Raw genomic sequence first — 16638 nt, forward strand, 5'->3', positions numbered from 1 at the left:
AAAATTTCTCGCACTGTAAAAACTTGGATTAGTTTTTCCCTTCCACTTTTGAGAGGGTTGATGCCACTAAGAGAGACTGTAATACAGCCTTAAAGCACCATAATCTTATGCTATGGTTTATGTGGAACATTTCTTTGACTTGTTTTTTTATTGACTGAAATTGTTAAAGTTTTCCTTCACATTTTATTTCCCTCGGCTTTATTTAGTATGAATGATATTTCACGGGTGGGTACTGTATTATGTAGTGTAGAGGATTTCGACTTTTCCATTAAAATGGCGGAAACAAATGCAAAATGGGATATAGTGAAAAGTTGCCACTTAATACCATATATCCTTTATTTATACACATTACATTAATAACTATTATTAGATCCTGATAATGCAGTGAATCTTATAAACTGCAAGGATAGACCAAATAATGTATTTGCGAATGAAATGTTAAAAAAAGAATTGCTATACAAAAAATATACTTGGTATTGTTCTTGAGAAGAAAATGGAAGGTAAAGCTTTATTATTTTTGTCATCTGTATTCATAAGCAAAAGAATAAGGAATATTATATTTCAGGTGGAAATAGAAGTTAAAGGAACAGTTCTGGTGCACCATTTTTTTTTTTTTTACTGTGAATTGACTGACTTTATTTCACTTCCTCCATCTGAATTGAGATTACCAGTAGTATGAATTGTGGTTTTTAAAGATCTTTAACTTGATATCCAGTAATTCAGGTCATTACAGAACTGCAAAGATAAATCTACATCAGACCCTTGTCTCATTCATGAGGAAGGTAAATGAGACAAGATGATGTTAGTCATGCATTATATATTAATTGGTCATGAAGTGTAAACATGCTTGTGGCTTCTTGTTTGCAGAAAAAAATATCCAGGTTTTATAAACATCCACTCAAAAGACAAATACAGTATTTATTGAGAGCATTATTTCATTGACCAAGAAAAGCAATTCTTATAGTATTAGAAACTATCAGTTTTATTTATTTTATGTATTGTCTAGCTGATATTTCATATTGTCATGTTGTTGCAGCTTGTAATTGGTTGATACACATTTTACATTATTAAAACTTGTACAGTGTTCACAGTTTTATTTTTATAACCTACCTGACCAAAATCAACTTTACATGGATCTCCATTGACTGAGTTTCAATAGTTTCATAGTCATTTGAAAGCTTAAGACGAGTTATTGTCATTATTTAAAGAGTTGAGGTAAAGGTGTTTTTATATGGCTTTATAGCGTACAGTACAGTACTCTTGGATCTTGTTGGTACTTTTGGAATTATGATTTATTTGTTAGTCAAAGTGTGTGCTATCGAAAATCCCTTACTCTACCAGAATTTACTCAGTGGATTTTATTATTATGTCCACAGACATGATTATCATGACTGTTTACTCATTGTAGCCAGTCTGTAGAACGGTTGTTATGGTAGTTAAATGTAATTTATTAGCTGGGAGGTATAAAGACATTAACTACTTTACTGTTGCAAGTATTAGTTTTATCCTAATTCATGTAATAATGAGAAATGTATCTTTAATTTTGTATCGTGGGGAAACCTTTATTTATCATGATCACCAAAAGTAATGAGTGTAGTTTAGTCATGATTTTTTTCTTATGTTTTGTCTCTTTTTCTTAAGAAAGATTAAAATATAGAGGGTGCATTGAGGTCCAGTTATTCTTTGACTTGATAAAAACTGATAATGATATTAAAACCAGTAATATGCAATGCCATATGAAAGTCATGAATTTATTCAAACAGGTTATGTAGTTTTTTAGTGACTTCCTTTTGTGATGCAGACTTTAAATTAGATTTGTATCATACATTATGCAGTATTTATTAATTGTCATAAAGTAGTGGTGTCTAGCTAGTATATTCATTCCTACATCTTTGGTGCACTATGATAGTTCTTTAGTAGGTTAATTGTTTTATTACATACATTTATACTGTGCCTATCTCTATATTACAAGTTTATGAATTATAAGATACAAATTACAAGTCACATTAGCAATCTGAATATTCCAAAAACATAATGTTTGCCTTTGTATTCAAGCCTTTTGAAGGATTTATCAAAACATTACACTTTCACATCCTTATTTCCAAACCATTAAGATAGATTGCTAATTTTACTTCCTCCTGCTGATTCCAAATCGGAAGCTCTTGGTATTGCCAGAGATTCCCCGGTCATTGGCTATAGACCTCAGGTACTGGAGAAGCTCTCCGGCACGCATTGGTTCTTCTTCCTCTTCAACTTCTTCTTCTTCAGCTTCAATCATTTGAGCTGCTGGGGTAAATTTTGGAGAGGGCTGAGCATTTGGAGCTGTAAAATAGAAAGAAACATTTTCAGTATTGAAGTAATAAATCAGTACAGGTGATAAGTAGTCTAGCAAAAAAAAAAAAAAGAAAAAAAAAGTATTTGCAGCACTTGTCCTCCACTTCTAAATACCCTCAGATCTGTTTCGTTTCATCTTTTCTCTTAGGTAATTGAATGAACATTGTATGTGGACTACATAATATACACTTTTGTAGAGTTTGTAATTATATTGAATTAAAGTGTTTATGTAATACATAATATATATAGAAAATGTATGGGTTACTATTACAGTGCATTTGTATACCATATTATAGTAAGATATTTTATTGAGTCAGAAATACAGTGATGGTATCATGGATTGATTCTGAAGGGCACAGATGCTGTATCACTTATAACTTATGTTACCTATACGGGCAGTAAGAAGGTCTAAGAGATATTTGATGTGATGTAATGTAATAGCTCTTTGTCATACAGTACATTCTCTTTGACTTTGTATTTTGCCTATTCATTATCTCATGTGAATTTATATAATGTGTGAGAAATTTAAGTTGGTTTCCAAGGCATTTTTGTATCATTTATGCAAAATGTAACTAGCTGTTTCTCTGACTTCAGAGAAATCTAACATATAAAATTGCATGCATAATGTAAATGCAAGTAAACTTGTTTAGATAATGTTAATAAAGATTGGGTAAAGCTAGTTGAAAATGTAAAAAGTAGTGAGATCAAGTAATGAATTGTTTAAAAGCCCTTTTTTTCTCTAATTTCATGCTTTCTAAAATGGAACAATGATTCAAAGAACTAGATACTTTTTAGCATGTTATCCTGGCAGCCTGATGAATAGTTAGTTAATGATGGTTGCACGAAGCTGCAGAGTGTTTTAGTTAGTGTAGAAAAGACGAGCTAGATTTGTATGCAAATGTGATATATTGCCGACTTTCTGGAAGAAAGGTGCTGAAAGGTACAGGGAAATGTATTCAAGTGACAGAATGCAGACATTCACATTAAAACAGAAAATAAGAAATATCACAAATATAGTGTGATATGAGGTGATTGTGAGGCACAGATAGATGGTCCAGAAGAATTGATAACAGTGAAAATAAGAGGGAGAATTTTGGCAGGAATCTAAAAACCTGGTATTGTATATTTTGATGTTTTCTTCTAACTTGAGGTTATTCAGCATTTTTTTGCACCCTAAAACTCCCTATCGTTTTAATTTGTTGTGTGGTAGGTTTTATTAGTAAATTTCCTTACTGTTGTATTTGGTAAAGTATTACTGAAGTACATAATATTAGAATTAATTTGTTAGTTTTTAGTACCCTAATTTACTGTAGTTAGGTATTTTGTACAATAAAAGGATGTTGCAATATTAAATGGTGCTTGTAACTATTGTAAGATTAAATAGCATGATGTATCATTAGCTGTTGACTGTAATTGTTTAATGTACAGTATTTGTTTTATTTGCAGTCTTGTATGTGTTTATAGCATCTTAAAAAATTTTCTTGTTATTCTTGTGCTATGTAGTCAGAAAGACTGTAGTTTCATATATGCTTTCATATTGCTCTATTTACCCAGAGAAAGAGTTTGGCTAATTTGATTAGATTTTCCCCATTTCAGCAAACACAATCATGTCTTTTTTGCAACAAAAGTCTAAAGTTTTCAATATGTAATACATTTTTTTGCATCATATATTTCATGCATCTTTTTAGTCCTATCACAGTAATTGATTCCTTTCCTAGCCTTCCTATTTTTCAACTGTCATAATTTTACCTCTTCTGCACCTCTTGCTTACATCTACCTGAAGGAACTGGGTGTCCTGGTTGATCTGAGAGTGGGAGGTCAAATGAACTGTGATATCCTCTTGATCCGGTGCTTCCACCTCCCATTGAAAGACCGCGGAATCGAGCCATTGGGTGGAAGGGCTGGAACCGCTTGCGTTCTCCTGTAGATCGTGCCATGGGGCTGAATGATGATGGCTGAAATAGAGGGATTAGTTGTTTACAGTAAGTCATTCACTTTTTTCAATAAAGTGTATTTTATAATCAAACTTATTAGAAGATTTTTATATTACAGTACAGTGTATTAAGATTCAGTACGTCTCAGTAGTATTTCTTGGGGTTGACCAAGGACATTTGATTAGCAACACAAGTTTTATTGAACATAAAAGCAGAAAAAGAAATGATCTTATGTTAACAAAGTAATTGAAACTTTACTAATAAAATTTAGAAGCACTCTTACAAATATTTTGGGTCAGTTTCAAAATATATTTTATTGCATTAATTCTGTGTGAAAGAGAATATATTAAAAAGTGTGTTGATTTAGCTAAACTTTGTGTAAATAGTAATTCAACTGTGAAAGTGTTATGTTTACTTTACCAATGCATTTTGTACTGTGCATCTGCTGTTAATATAATTGCATGTACCAGAGACTACCTTGTACAGTGGATTGACTGAGAAGTGTCGATTGTGTTGTAATAGTAGAAGTCAGTATTTTCATAGTGTAGTAATGATAAATACTGTCATCCACAACCAGTTATTTGTCGCTTTGACTTCCATTTGTTATTTGTATACAAACCATTTGTCCTTTGAAATAGGGAATTCTTCAGAGGAGTTGGAACAACTTTTGAAATCATTAACGATGTAGTTAATAACAGGTTGTGAACTTTAACGAGTAGCCTTGCCCACCTGCTTGTCAATGACTACTAGGCTGCATTGGTACAGATGCACTGTAGCATCTTATCTAAGGCTGTTTGATCATTTTCTTACCTTTTAGTTGAAATGGTTGATAATGCAGCTTCGTATTGGTAATGGAACAAAGCAAGATTGCGGGAGTGTTGGACCTGCATCGTTTTATGGCTAAACCAGTGATAGATACACACATAGGAGCATAATTGTTTGCATTGCTCCGCTTTTTACCAAGTTTGTGTGGTCTCCTATTAAGCGGGTGTTTTCGTTGAGGTGTGGGAATGCTAAGTCATCTTTGGCGTTATTTTAGCAAGCCCACGAATTGCCAAAGAGACTGTTTAGCACATTGCTCTTCTTTCTGAGTTTGCCGTTTGTTGAAGCATCTGAGTATACATTCCGGGCTTAGACCCGGAGAGTATGCTTCAGGAGCAATCTCACTTGGATCTATACTGGGGAGTTTTTCAGGTTTTGTGGAGTATAAGGGGACTGCCACACTCCAACATTTGCTGGAGGCTCTCTTGCAGACCACTGGCCAGAAGTTACCTTAGGATGGTAGGCCTTGCATGTTTGCCCTCAATGTCCTTTTGGTGGAGCAGGGTAGCTAACTTTACTTCTCCCCTGTGACTCCATTGCCAGTACCTCAGTGGTAACACCAATGCCAGCAGTGCCAGTGACCCCAATACTAATGACCCAGGTAGTGCTCCCAATCAACTTAGCTGGTCACCCCTGTTCCTGTGACTGGGACTCATGGCTCTCTCCCTCTCTGTTCGTGTGACCCCAGCCACTGTGTCTCTGTTACGAGTGCCAGTGAGTGTGCTTGCCGCTTCCCTTGTTACAATGTCTCCCAGTGTTGGTGTTCCTATGGAAGCAACCAGCGTGGTTTCTCTTTTTGGCGGCGATGGTCGCCCTGCCTTTTATTAGTATTTTCTCTGCTTGCAGAACCTGAGGAGAAAACTGGTAAGCAGAAGTGATTCGTTGCCCTTCCTCGGCCTCCTTCCCCTCTCCTTCTGATTCTGGTTTTGATTCTTCTGAGGAGAAGAAGAAGAAGAAGAAGAAAGAGAAATTGATGTGTAGGAAGGCCAGATCTATTTTAATGTTGTTACTGATCTTAAAATATTTTATATTACTTCTCATGTACTTTATTTCTTTATTTCCTTTCCTTACTAGAGAATTTTTTCCTTATTGGACCCCATGTGCTTATAGCATCCTGCTTTTCCAGTTAGGGTTGTAGCTTTTCTAGTGATAATAATAGTCACAAGATACAGCTCTTGACAACACTGCCTCTCCTTTTGGGAGCCCGACGACATCCGGTTGGTGTTCAGCCGGTTACCACATCCCCAGATCTGATGTATGGGTCCAGGACTATGGTCTCATGTCATGGCATTGGGTTACCCTGGCTACTCATTAGCCAGTAGGGACAGAGATGCATGGCCCCTTGTGGTCCCATATGCACCTTCTGTTTGCCCATCTTGAAAGAACTTACACTTCTTTACCTTTACTGCATGGACAGTGGATTCTGCTCACTTCTCTAAATGGGGTACTGTACTGCTGTATCCCATATTAAAAAGAAGTACCCATCGATGATTATGTAGATCTCAATTTTTCTGCTTGCAGAATATAAGGAGAAAGCTGGTAAACAGAAGAAGCAATTGGTTCCCCTTTCTCTTCTAACTCTTATCCTTCATCCTCTTTCTCTGCTAATTATGATTTTGACAATTCTTAGAAGAAGAAGTCAAAGAAGATCAGGAAGGACAGTTGTAGTCACAATAATGGAGCTCTTGACAAGAGTTCCCCTCCTATGGGAGAGGTGGACAACACCAGGTACCATGGTGGACTGATGCAAGACTCCTCCAGGGCCAATTTATGGTCTGCCCAGTCGATTCATGGCTCCCAGGGTCCTATGCCTGGCATCCTAGGCCAATGCACGCATCCTGGGCCAACCTCTGGGCTGATACACTATTCTGTGCTGAACCCGGGTCATACACACCATTCTAGACCAATGCATGGCCTCCTGTGCCAATGCACAGCCACCCAGGGCCGATGTAAGGCCCACCGGGACTGCAGCCCCCTTCCATGGCACCCCATGGTTATTACCTGGGTTCCCTGGCTACCCAGTAACCTTATGGGACAGAACCATATCCACCTTCTGTTGCCCATGTGTTGGAAGAGCTTGGGCGCTCCCCTTTACCCTTCCTTCCTGGATGGTGGACTCTGCTCCCATCTCTGAACGGGGTGAAGCTGTATCCCATGTTGAGAAAAAAAGCACCCATTCTTGGTAGAGCAACCAGTGTGGCTTGTCCCCCTGGGAGAGCTTTGTCATCTTTGGTAAGCAGAAAAAGTGATTCGTTCCCCTTCCTCTTCCAGCTCATATTAAGCCTTGTAAGACACGCATCATACTTTGAGTTGCACCCAAAATCTCCTCAACCTTATGGCTTTCGGGTGAAACGATTATTAAATAGTCTGGATATAATTAGAAATAAGGTACTTCCATTCAAGGTATCATCAACGCCTCCATGGAAGTTACCAGAGATATCTTTTTGTAAATATTTTATTGGAGATAAGAAGAATATGTCAGACCTAGAAGCCAGGTCTCTTTTTAATGAACATGTTAAAGAACATAGAGGATCAACTTTTATCTATACTGATGGCTCCAAATCTGATGCTGGCGTTGGATTTGGAGTACATAGTAATGGTTTTAATTGTAGAGGTGCACTTCCTCTGACCGCTTCCATATTTACTGCCGAACTGTATGGCATATTAACCGCTATTGAGAAAATAGCGTTGGAGAAGGAGGGTAATTTTACAATTTTTAGTGATGCAAGGAGTGTCCTTCAAGCTATAGAAGTTTTTAATTCTAATAACCCTCTAGTTTTAAAGATTTTAGAATGGCTTTTTATTATTGGACGGAGAGGTATAACAGTTCAATTTTGTTGGGTTCCAGCACATGTAGGTGTGTCTGGGAATGAGAAGGCAGATTCACTGGCTAAGAAGGCTGCATCCGAGTTGCTGCCAAGAAGGTATCCCATTCTCTGTAATGATTTCTTACCTGACATCAAGAAATTGGTTTGCAAAAAATGGCAACAGCAATGGGATAGCCTAGATGGCAATAAAATGCAAGAGGTAACAAATGACATATCTCCTTGGAGGTATAATATGATGCCCCGAAAATGGGAGACATCTCTTTGTCGTCCCTGTATTGGTCACACTCGGTTGACACACGAGTTTTTGCTGAAGGGTCAACACCAACGGTATTGTGACGACTGTTTAGTACCTCTAACAGTAAGGCATTTGTTGACCGAATGCCCCAATTATAACAACTTAAGGAATAGATATATGTTTGAGGCTCGAGGTGAGGGTGGCAGGTTCATCCTTGCCAAGATTCTTGGAAATGATGTGTCCTACCATGCAAGTGGCATTTTTAGATTTATTTCAAAAGCAGGTCTTCTGAAAAATATTTAACTTTTATGACATTCAACTTTTATGATTTTAATTGAATACTCTTTTATTTTTTATTTTATTTTATTTTTTATTTTTGTATACAAATTAAATGTTACCGGCGTCAATGACCTTAGATGTCAGGATGCCTGGAAACTTTAAATCAATCAATCCAGCTCATATTCTTTTTTTCTCCTCCTATTTCTGATTGTGACACATCTTCCAAGAAGATGAATAAGAAGTTGAAGAAATTGAGAAAGTTGAGAAAAGCGCAACTCTTGAAGTCGTCGTCTTTGTGCATGACTGATGGCCACATGTTGGAGAATTGAGGACTGCTTTGCAGACTCCTTAATCTATAGCATAGTCTCTTTCAAGGGCGCTGGCTCTTTGAAGGTTTCTGCTGCCAAACCTTCTGGTGCAGCCATGCCTGCAGGGTCAGGGATAAGAAAGCTCTGTAATCTTCTCTTTTCCCAATCAGTAGTGCCTATTATATGCATAGCCCCTTTTGAGGTCCCCAACTCTCCTACTTCCACAAGTAGCGCATTGTTTGTTATGCATCGAGTATCCTTACAGAACAGGGCCGAGTCCTGAGTAGTAAGTGTCATTGAGGAGTGGTACTTACTACTCTACCTTTTTGGGGCTACTGCCCCCCCCCCCCCGCATCTCATGCTTTGATAGTGTTCTTGGTCAACCAGCTTGTTAATGGCATTGTCTTTCAGCCACCTTCCTCACTAGAGAAACTCATTCCACATGGATGCCTCCACCAGACATCCATTTGATAGCATTTGAAGGATTACAGGTCAGCCTCCAGGGATCCTTGTTTCATCCTGTCCCAGAGAGACAGAAGGCATGGGCCAATCTTTCTGGTGGTTAGAAGAGGAAAACCTCACCTGGGAGTCCCTCCCGAATCTCCACCCTCAGACATTCAACGGTTTTCTAATGCTTGAAGGAAGGGTGAGGCGCACACCTTGGCGACTTGGTCGCATGAGATGAATGGTTAGTGGAAGTACCTTTGTACTTCTTCGTCCTGGATGGCCAGTATTCCAAGTTAGTTTGAAGAGGCTCAAGTTAGTGTTGTTGTGCAACAACTCCACCATAGTAGCCTTTGTCAACAAGCAAATGGGACATGGATTTGTTCCCCACCCCTCATTGCAAGTTGACAAAGCAGATGCACATCTGGGTGGTGGACCAACACCATAACACTGTCAACCAGGTACAGTCCATGCAAGAGGAATGTACTGGCATACAGTTACCGTCTCTCGGGGGAGGTCATAGGTCGTATGTTCATAACTATGGGTAGATTTTGGGGAGATCTTCTAAAACCCCTGTGATCACCTGCACGCCTACCTCTCCTCCGTTCAGTTTGTATTACCAGCTGACCAATTGAGTGTTGGTCACCCCAGGCCTCAGGATGACCCTGTTTGCTCCCAGATGACCACATGCTGAATGGTTCATGATCTGTTACCACTTCTAGATAGTTACCCTTGTACCACCCTTTGATGTCACTCATACCTTCAGAGGTACCTCCATTCTGTGAAATCACTTGCACTTCATGGTTGAGGCTACCCAACTTCTCACTGAAGGCTTTTTGCGATATCGGCACTGGAGATTTATAGATAACTATGGACTGATGCATCCGTCTTTTAGGGAAAGTGGGCCATCTTCTGTGTAGAGTAGGTACTTCTCTGATCATAGCTTCTGAAGAGGACCCAACATCTCTGGCCATAGTGTCAGTGTCTTCCTTAGCACTGGCAAAACCAAGAAAATAGTGTCACAGAACATATCTCTTTCTAACTGCAGGAGTCTTTTAAGAGCATATGCTTTTACCTTTGAATGTGGTAGAGGTATCAACTTGTAGAGGTCACAAAGTTGGGTTATCCCAATTAGACTCCAAAGAATCGACAGTCAAACAAGTGATGGAGTTTGGTGAGCTAGATAACCTTCAGCCTTCTTAAGGGAGTATACCCACAACCCATTCTACTCTTTTGTTCTTGGCCCTGTGGTGTGTTCTAGTAGTTATGTAACCAGTCCAGCTCCCTTACGGGACAGGAAGCACCTCGTCTATGGTAACATTTTTTATGTAAGTTGGGAGGGAATGTAGAATGACTGGCTCTTCTGCTTCTTTCACTCCCCTTACTTGGGGATATAGCATTTGTGCTGTTACATACTGGATCGGACATTTATGCTTGTAAGTTACATTTCTGAGTCTCATTCCTGGATGTATTAGAAGTAGTTCTCATCCTCCCTTTATGAGGGGGAGGATGGTGGACTGGTACCTATCCTTTGGCCATTATATACCAGCTATCATTTCTAGAATGCATCTCCCATTTTGCAAAGAAAGTTTCCTTAATTAACCAAGTACTGGCCAGGCCCTATCAACCTACTTATCCGTATGTTGGGTGGATAGGAGCTTGCTGGAGCTATCTCCTTCAATCCTGTACATGGCAAATGGGACTGGCATTTCCATGGAAGAAAGAGAACCAACCATTGTTGTTTTAGGGAGACTTCCTACTCACCAATAAGTGAGTCTCCCTATTTTAAAGGACAAAGGGTTTATATACATGTAGGAACAAATATTATTATTAAAAAGTAACTTTTATTTTCCTAGCTATACAAACCAAGGTCCTTTAATGTTAAACTTTTTACCTCAATCATCTCTCTCAGTCCTGAGCCGAAGTTGAAAAGTAGGTGTCTTTAATCTATGTCTATGCCATTCAATATGCCGTTGCTCACCACCAGTCGTTAACTACCTCGTTAATGATTTCAACAGTTGTTCCAGCTTTTCTGAAGATATTCCCAATTTTATGAGACTTTGGTTTGTATAGCTGGGAAAAATGCAAATCTAAAAAATTAAATTTTATGTAAAAATGTGTAGCCTTTACTTGTGGCTTAAACTCAATTTTTTTTTTAAGCTTACTTGTCTTACCTTCCTCTCTTTCGGTAAGCGCAATTTCATGGTACTTGGGAAGGTTGGTTGATCATCTAGTGTATTAGAACTGGATCCTTGTTCCAAGTCAGTCTGTATTTTTTTTTCACATAAATATCATCCTTAGACATACAGTACTGTACTCTTTGCTTACAATGATATTCATAAGAATTTTAAGTTTGTATTTTTGGAAAATGTTTGTTACTGAGAGAAAAGTATCTTTTGCTCGGCTAGAAGAAATCTTAGCCCTTTTGTTGCTTGATAGAGTTAATTTAAGGCCTAAATTAGATCTTAAATATCTAACCTGGGTCTTGGGAGAGCAAGACATTTGTGAAATTTATGGCATGAAATATTGAGAGGGTGTAGGCTTAATAGTGATTGAATATGATGGTAGGGAGCATTAGAGTTGCACAGAGGATTGTCAAATAAAGGAGAACTTGTAGAGCTGTCTCTTCATCATGGGAGGAATATAAGAACTCTCGGAATGGAACAGTGGAAGAAATTTGGATTATGTTGGGCATGATTTACTTCTTAGTATTTTACACAGAATATGGTTTGAACTAATCCTTGAATATTCTGGTTTAAGAAACAGTTGGGAGGAGTTTAAAGGTTTACCATTATTTTACTCAATTGTGACAAATACTAAGCTGCTTCCACAATAACTACCCTAGAAAGAATAGATTTTCTTTTTTTACTACTGTATTTGTATAAGGAAATTTGAATTGCTCAGTTCTATTACAATTCTGCCTTATACTTAACTCCGTGTACTGCATATAGTTAATATAGTTTTCATAAGTAATTGTTAAATATGTATATACTGTATTTTATAAGTAAGTTCACTCTTAATACTATCAATTATAAGTACTGTAAATGAAATATAAGAACATAGATACCGCGTATCTTGCTGACAGTACATTAGATTAGGTTATTAGAAAATACATTGGAATAAATTACCTTGTAAGAATATGCTTGGTACCAGCGAGGATAAAGTCTCTTGTGCATGGAGGATGGTTTTCTCAAAGGGAGTGGTTCAGGCAGGAGTTCAGATCCGTGAGGAACACTCATGTCATCTCCATCCAGTTTACCTGGGGGGTTAGAATCAGTAGAAAATGTTATTTTTTTATAAATAAAGATAAATTTAATAAGAATAAGTTTATTATGTATTATGCTTCATGTGATTTTTTGTGCTTGTATATACAAGAAATCAAAATAACTTGATTGCTACCTTTCCTATAGATGGTTTAGGTTTATCTGGAAATATTTTATCTTAAGATGGTTCAATTTAGTTCTGAAATTTGGAATTTTAAGTCATTCCAAGTTCCCCATTCTATTATTTCCAATAAAGATGCATATTTATGGGACAAATCTGAAGACCTCTAACTTGAATAAGCTTCTGTAGATATCGTATACATAAAAATCTAAGTGAATTCAGTATAGTAAACTTAAAGATTGAAACACAGTGTTAAATAACTAAACAAGGAATTGTTGATGAAATTGAATAAATATAAGTACAGGTACTGTACTACAATACTGTACAGTGTATAAATTAGAGGCAGCAATGCATTTCCACAATAATACAAGGCTTTAAGTATAAATCTAGTTGAAACGTCAGATTAAGGTACTCTCCATTGCCAATTAACATGATTCCACAGATCATTAAAAACCACTAACTTATCTTTAATGTTGTGTCCCATAAAAGGTGGGAGTGTCACTACAGATCGTGTTAACATTTTTCAAAAATTGAAACATGCCACTTTCTGTTGATTCTGGAGCTTTCCATAATTTAGAAGCAACAAGTTCCCAAGACAATAGACATTCACTAAATATTTTACCTACCTTGGTATGAAAATGAGTGGAGAGATCAATCGTTGGAAGAGAAAATTGATGAAACCACTTTGAGTGGGATGATAATACAGCAAAGTGTTATTCATGATAAGTGTCTCTGTTGAGAACAAATAAAGAAAAGTTTGCCAAATAGTAAAAGAAATGATAGGGAGAAAGTCTACCCGTAGAATTGCAAATAGGTCTGACACCTGCAAAAGTAATATAAGAAAGGGCAATGAGGTACAAAATACGGTAAATGCGATTATGGAAGGCTGTTATTTAGGCTTCATCAAGCTACGAGGATCAAGCAGAGAATTATATTGCGAGATAAGGTGAAGGATGATATGGAGAGGAGAGGTTTGGTGGAAGAGGATGCCTTTGATGGAAGGCATTGGAGAGAGTGCATCAGGCAACCGACCCCTTAATGTAAGGATTACGTTGGGAAAGACGAGGCTACGAGGATGAAGCGTTGTCAAAATGCTTGAGAAAAAAAGTGAATATTGATGTAAATCATCAAGATCCTGAGACGAAAAGAGGGAATGATCCTGACGAGACGTATGCCATTAGAAGCCTTTGAAGACATGGAAGCAAAGACATTCCGAATTCCAGAGGAGTGGTTTTGTTCTCCATGGGATTCCTGAGCGTGTATGTTTAAATAAGTTTTCGAGGTTTACTTTTAATTAGTGGAGTTAATTTGTATTAGGTGGTCCTTTTTTCTTGGATGCGTTTCCTTTATTTTCTTGTTTTCTTTAGATTGTCCTCGCTGATTTAAATGGGTATTTTGGAAAGAAAGATTTTCGTTGTGTACCTTATGTCATTGTGATATGAAAGTTGTCTTGAGTATTCATCTATAGTCCTATACATCAATGGAAATTACGTATTAATTTTGTTATTACATGACAAAATGCAGCCCTTGTTGGAAACGCAGAAATAACGAAAACCGCCCAGTGCAAAAAAAAAAAAAAAATAAATAAATAAATTAAAATAAAAAGATAAAATAAAATAAAAAAATTAAAAGTGTAAGTGAAAAGTAGAATTAATCTAAGATAATTGTAAGATTAGAATATGCATGTCAAATAACGTGTGATGACCTGCTCAACATAAAAAAAACCAATTGCTCAAAGTTTCAATTCACTTCTGTGTACTATTTCTTTTTTCGGTTCATATGTTATTGGTAGTGTAGTGACATTTGCGTCAAGTATAAGACAATGCATACGTTTATCTGTAAATATATAACAAACAAATTTTAAATGAATGAGTTCAAATAAATGATTGCACAAAATAAAGTAAATTTATATCTTTACTTTTTTAATTGAAGAAAAAGAAAAATCTCCGACTTGAAAAAATTCCGAGAATGTGTTGGTATGCGGCTCGCAAATTCTCATCTCGAGACGCTGAAGAATACTTTATAGATTTTAAATTCTAATTTGAATTCTAGGACGTCCTGGAACACCGTCCGCCGCATTGCTCCATAAATAAGCGAAGAAATAACGAGGATTCCCGTTATTTATCGTATCTTGTTACTTAAAAAGGTTTTATTTTGGCTTTTTATGGTCATGTTTTCTGGCGCTGACTTGACTTGAAATCATTGTGTGAGTTTTCAAGCGTTCTTTACTCAGCCGATTTCTGATTGTGAGTTTATATTGGATGCGTTGTTCGGTTTACGGTGTAGTCTGGTAGCATTATTGCGTTATTTATTCAGGACTTAAGTCTTAACGGAGTTTTATGTCGATTCAGGCGGCAAATGCGATATTTGTGGGTGCCTTGGGAAAGGATTCTGTTCATGCTATAAAATTAGCTTAGAGAGAGAACCCTCACCCCCCCTCTCTCTCTCTCTCTCTCTCTCTCTCTCAAAAGACTACGACCAAGAAACAATGCCAGTGCCTTTAAAGGTCGAGAAAGATATAATTGTTTCTATATTTTATTTTGTCTCCAGCGTAATGTTTTCGTAGGAGTGGTGGGGTCTTGCCACCAGTGCATCACTCACTATTCACTGTATACGCTACTGGAGTGTGCTTCTAGTGACTTTTCTGTCTCGAGCTGCAGTTGCTTTATATACAGCAAGTCCTATTTCACTTCCGATTTTAAAGGCCGCTCATGAATGGTAGAAATAAGGGACAGGGACAATGTCCTAGAGACTGATCATATATACATATGATCAGCGCCCAAGGTCCCTCTCCACCCAAGCTAAGACCTGTGAGGGCCAGACAATGGTTGCAGATGACTCCTCAGCAGGTAGACCTACAGGCTCCCCCAAACCCTCCATCCTTAACCCAAAAGGATGGTAAGTTTGCAGACACTACACGAAACTATCGAGCTTGAGCGTGACTCGAACCCCAGTCCGGCGGAATGCCACTCAGGGACGGTTTCCATTAGGGTACCGCAACCCGCTTCATTTCTTCCATCTTGCCGCGCAACCCTTTTTAACCGTTATCTCATTGTGTTATTGCATGGTCTCACAGACCCCAACGCGGGGCTAGGTGGACCTAATTCGTAAATGCCATCCAGCATAATCTTCAATTGATTACTGGCGTCTTTTAGATCACCTCACAACAGTAATGAATATTGTCGTTTGAAAAAGATAATAGTTGGAATATTAGGAATAATATAACCAGTGCGTGTATGTGAAGTTACGATAAGGGGGGGGGGGGGGGCTTTCGCTGGTTTTTAACATTGATTGAACCCTTAAGCATGAATGTGACAGTAGCATTTATTTTTTTTATATATTTATGGACCATCGCCGATGCTGGGAATTATTATAGAATATTTATGTATATAATGTAATCTATATTAAATTTTTTATCATAAAATCAGTCATAGATTTCGAAGTACATTTCTCTATTCATAAAATCAATCATAAAATTCGAAGTACATTTCTCTATTCATAAAATCAATCGTAGCATTCTTTAGTATAACTTAATATATTTTCGCGACGTCTTTTATTCCCACCAACCAATAGGACTCTTCTGCTGTGTGTGTGGTTTTTATCTATAGTCTCCTCTTAGATAATTTGACTCCCTGGAGACCGCTTCCCTTATTTTCCGTTTTCATCTGCCCTTTCTGGTATAAGTTTCTTTCCTCGCGCGATATTTTCTTTATTGTGAGTCTCTAAGGGTAAATTGTCTAAGGGTAAATTGTCTGTAGTTAATGATAAAAGAGTAATTTTTTGAAGACTAATTGAATTTGGTTCTTCGGTATAGATTTGAGTTTTGCATTTTCGTTATAATCATTTTTTATTGTCTATTTTTTATTATTATTATTATTACTATTATTACTAGTGAACGCAACCTATCAAAATGACGGCTGAATGTTTAGATAGATATTCACGCACATGTAGGTTACCCCCTCTCACCAGAGTATGACTACTGATTCTCCTCCACACTCAAGGGGTAGGGGGGAAATGTATATATATATATATATATATATATATATATATATATATATATATATATATAT

At 37.3% G+C, this 16638-nt stretch overlaps 1 protein-coding gene across 3 annotated transcripts in view; it reads right to left on the bottom strand.

The window, feature by feature from the left end:
* Positions 1-318: 318 nt before the first annotated feature.
* The window catches only part of LOC137615219 (uncharacterized), a 237198-nt gene continuing 220878 nt past the window's right edge, over positions 319-16638 (bottom strand). For 2 of the 3 annotated variants that reach the window (XM_068344894.1, XM_068344896.1), the window contains exons 3-5: positions 12313-12443; positions 4106-4289; positions 319-2322 (exon numbers count right to left, since the gene is read on the bottom strand). In XM_068344894.1, the coding sequence (XP_068200995.1) occupies positions 2129-2322; positions 4106-4289; positions 12313-12443 (509 nt within the window). In that variant the 3' untranslated portion in view covers positions 319-2128. The remainder of the gene's footprint in view (positions 2323-4105; positions 4290-12312; positions 12444-16638) is intronic. The other variant, XM_068344895.1, reaches the window with a different exon arrangement.

This window comes from Palaemon carinicauda, chromosome 21 (genome assembly GCF_036898095.1).
Source record: "Palaemon carinicauda isolate YSFRI2023 chromosome 21, ASM3689809v2, whole genome shotgun sequence".
NCBI classification, from domain to species: domain Eukaryota; kingdom Metazoa; phylum Arthropoda; class Malacostraca; order Decapoda; family Palaemonidae; genus Palaemon; species Palaemon carinicauda.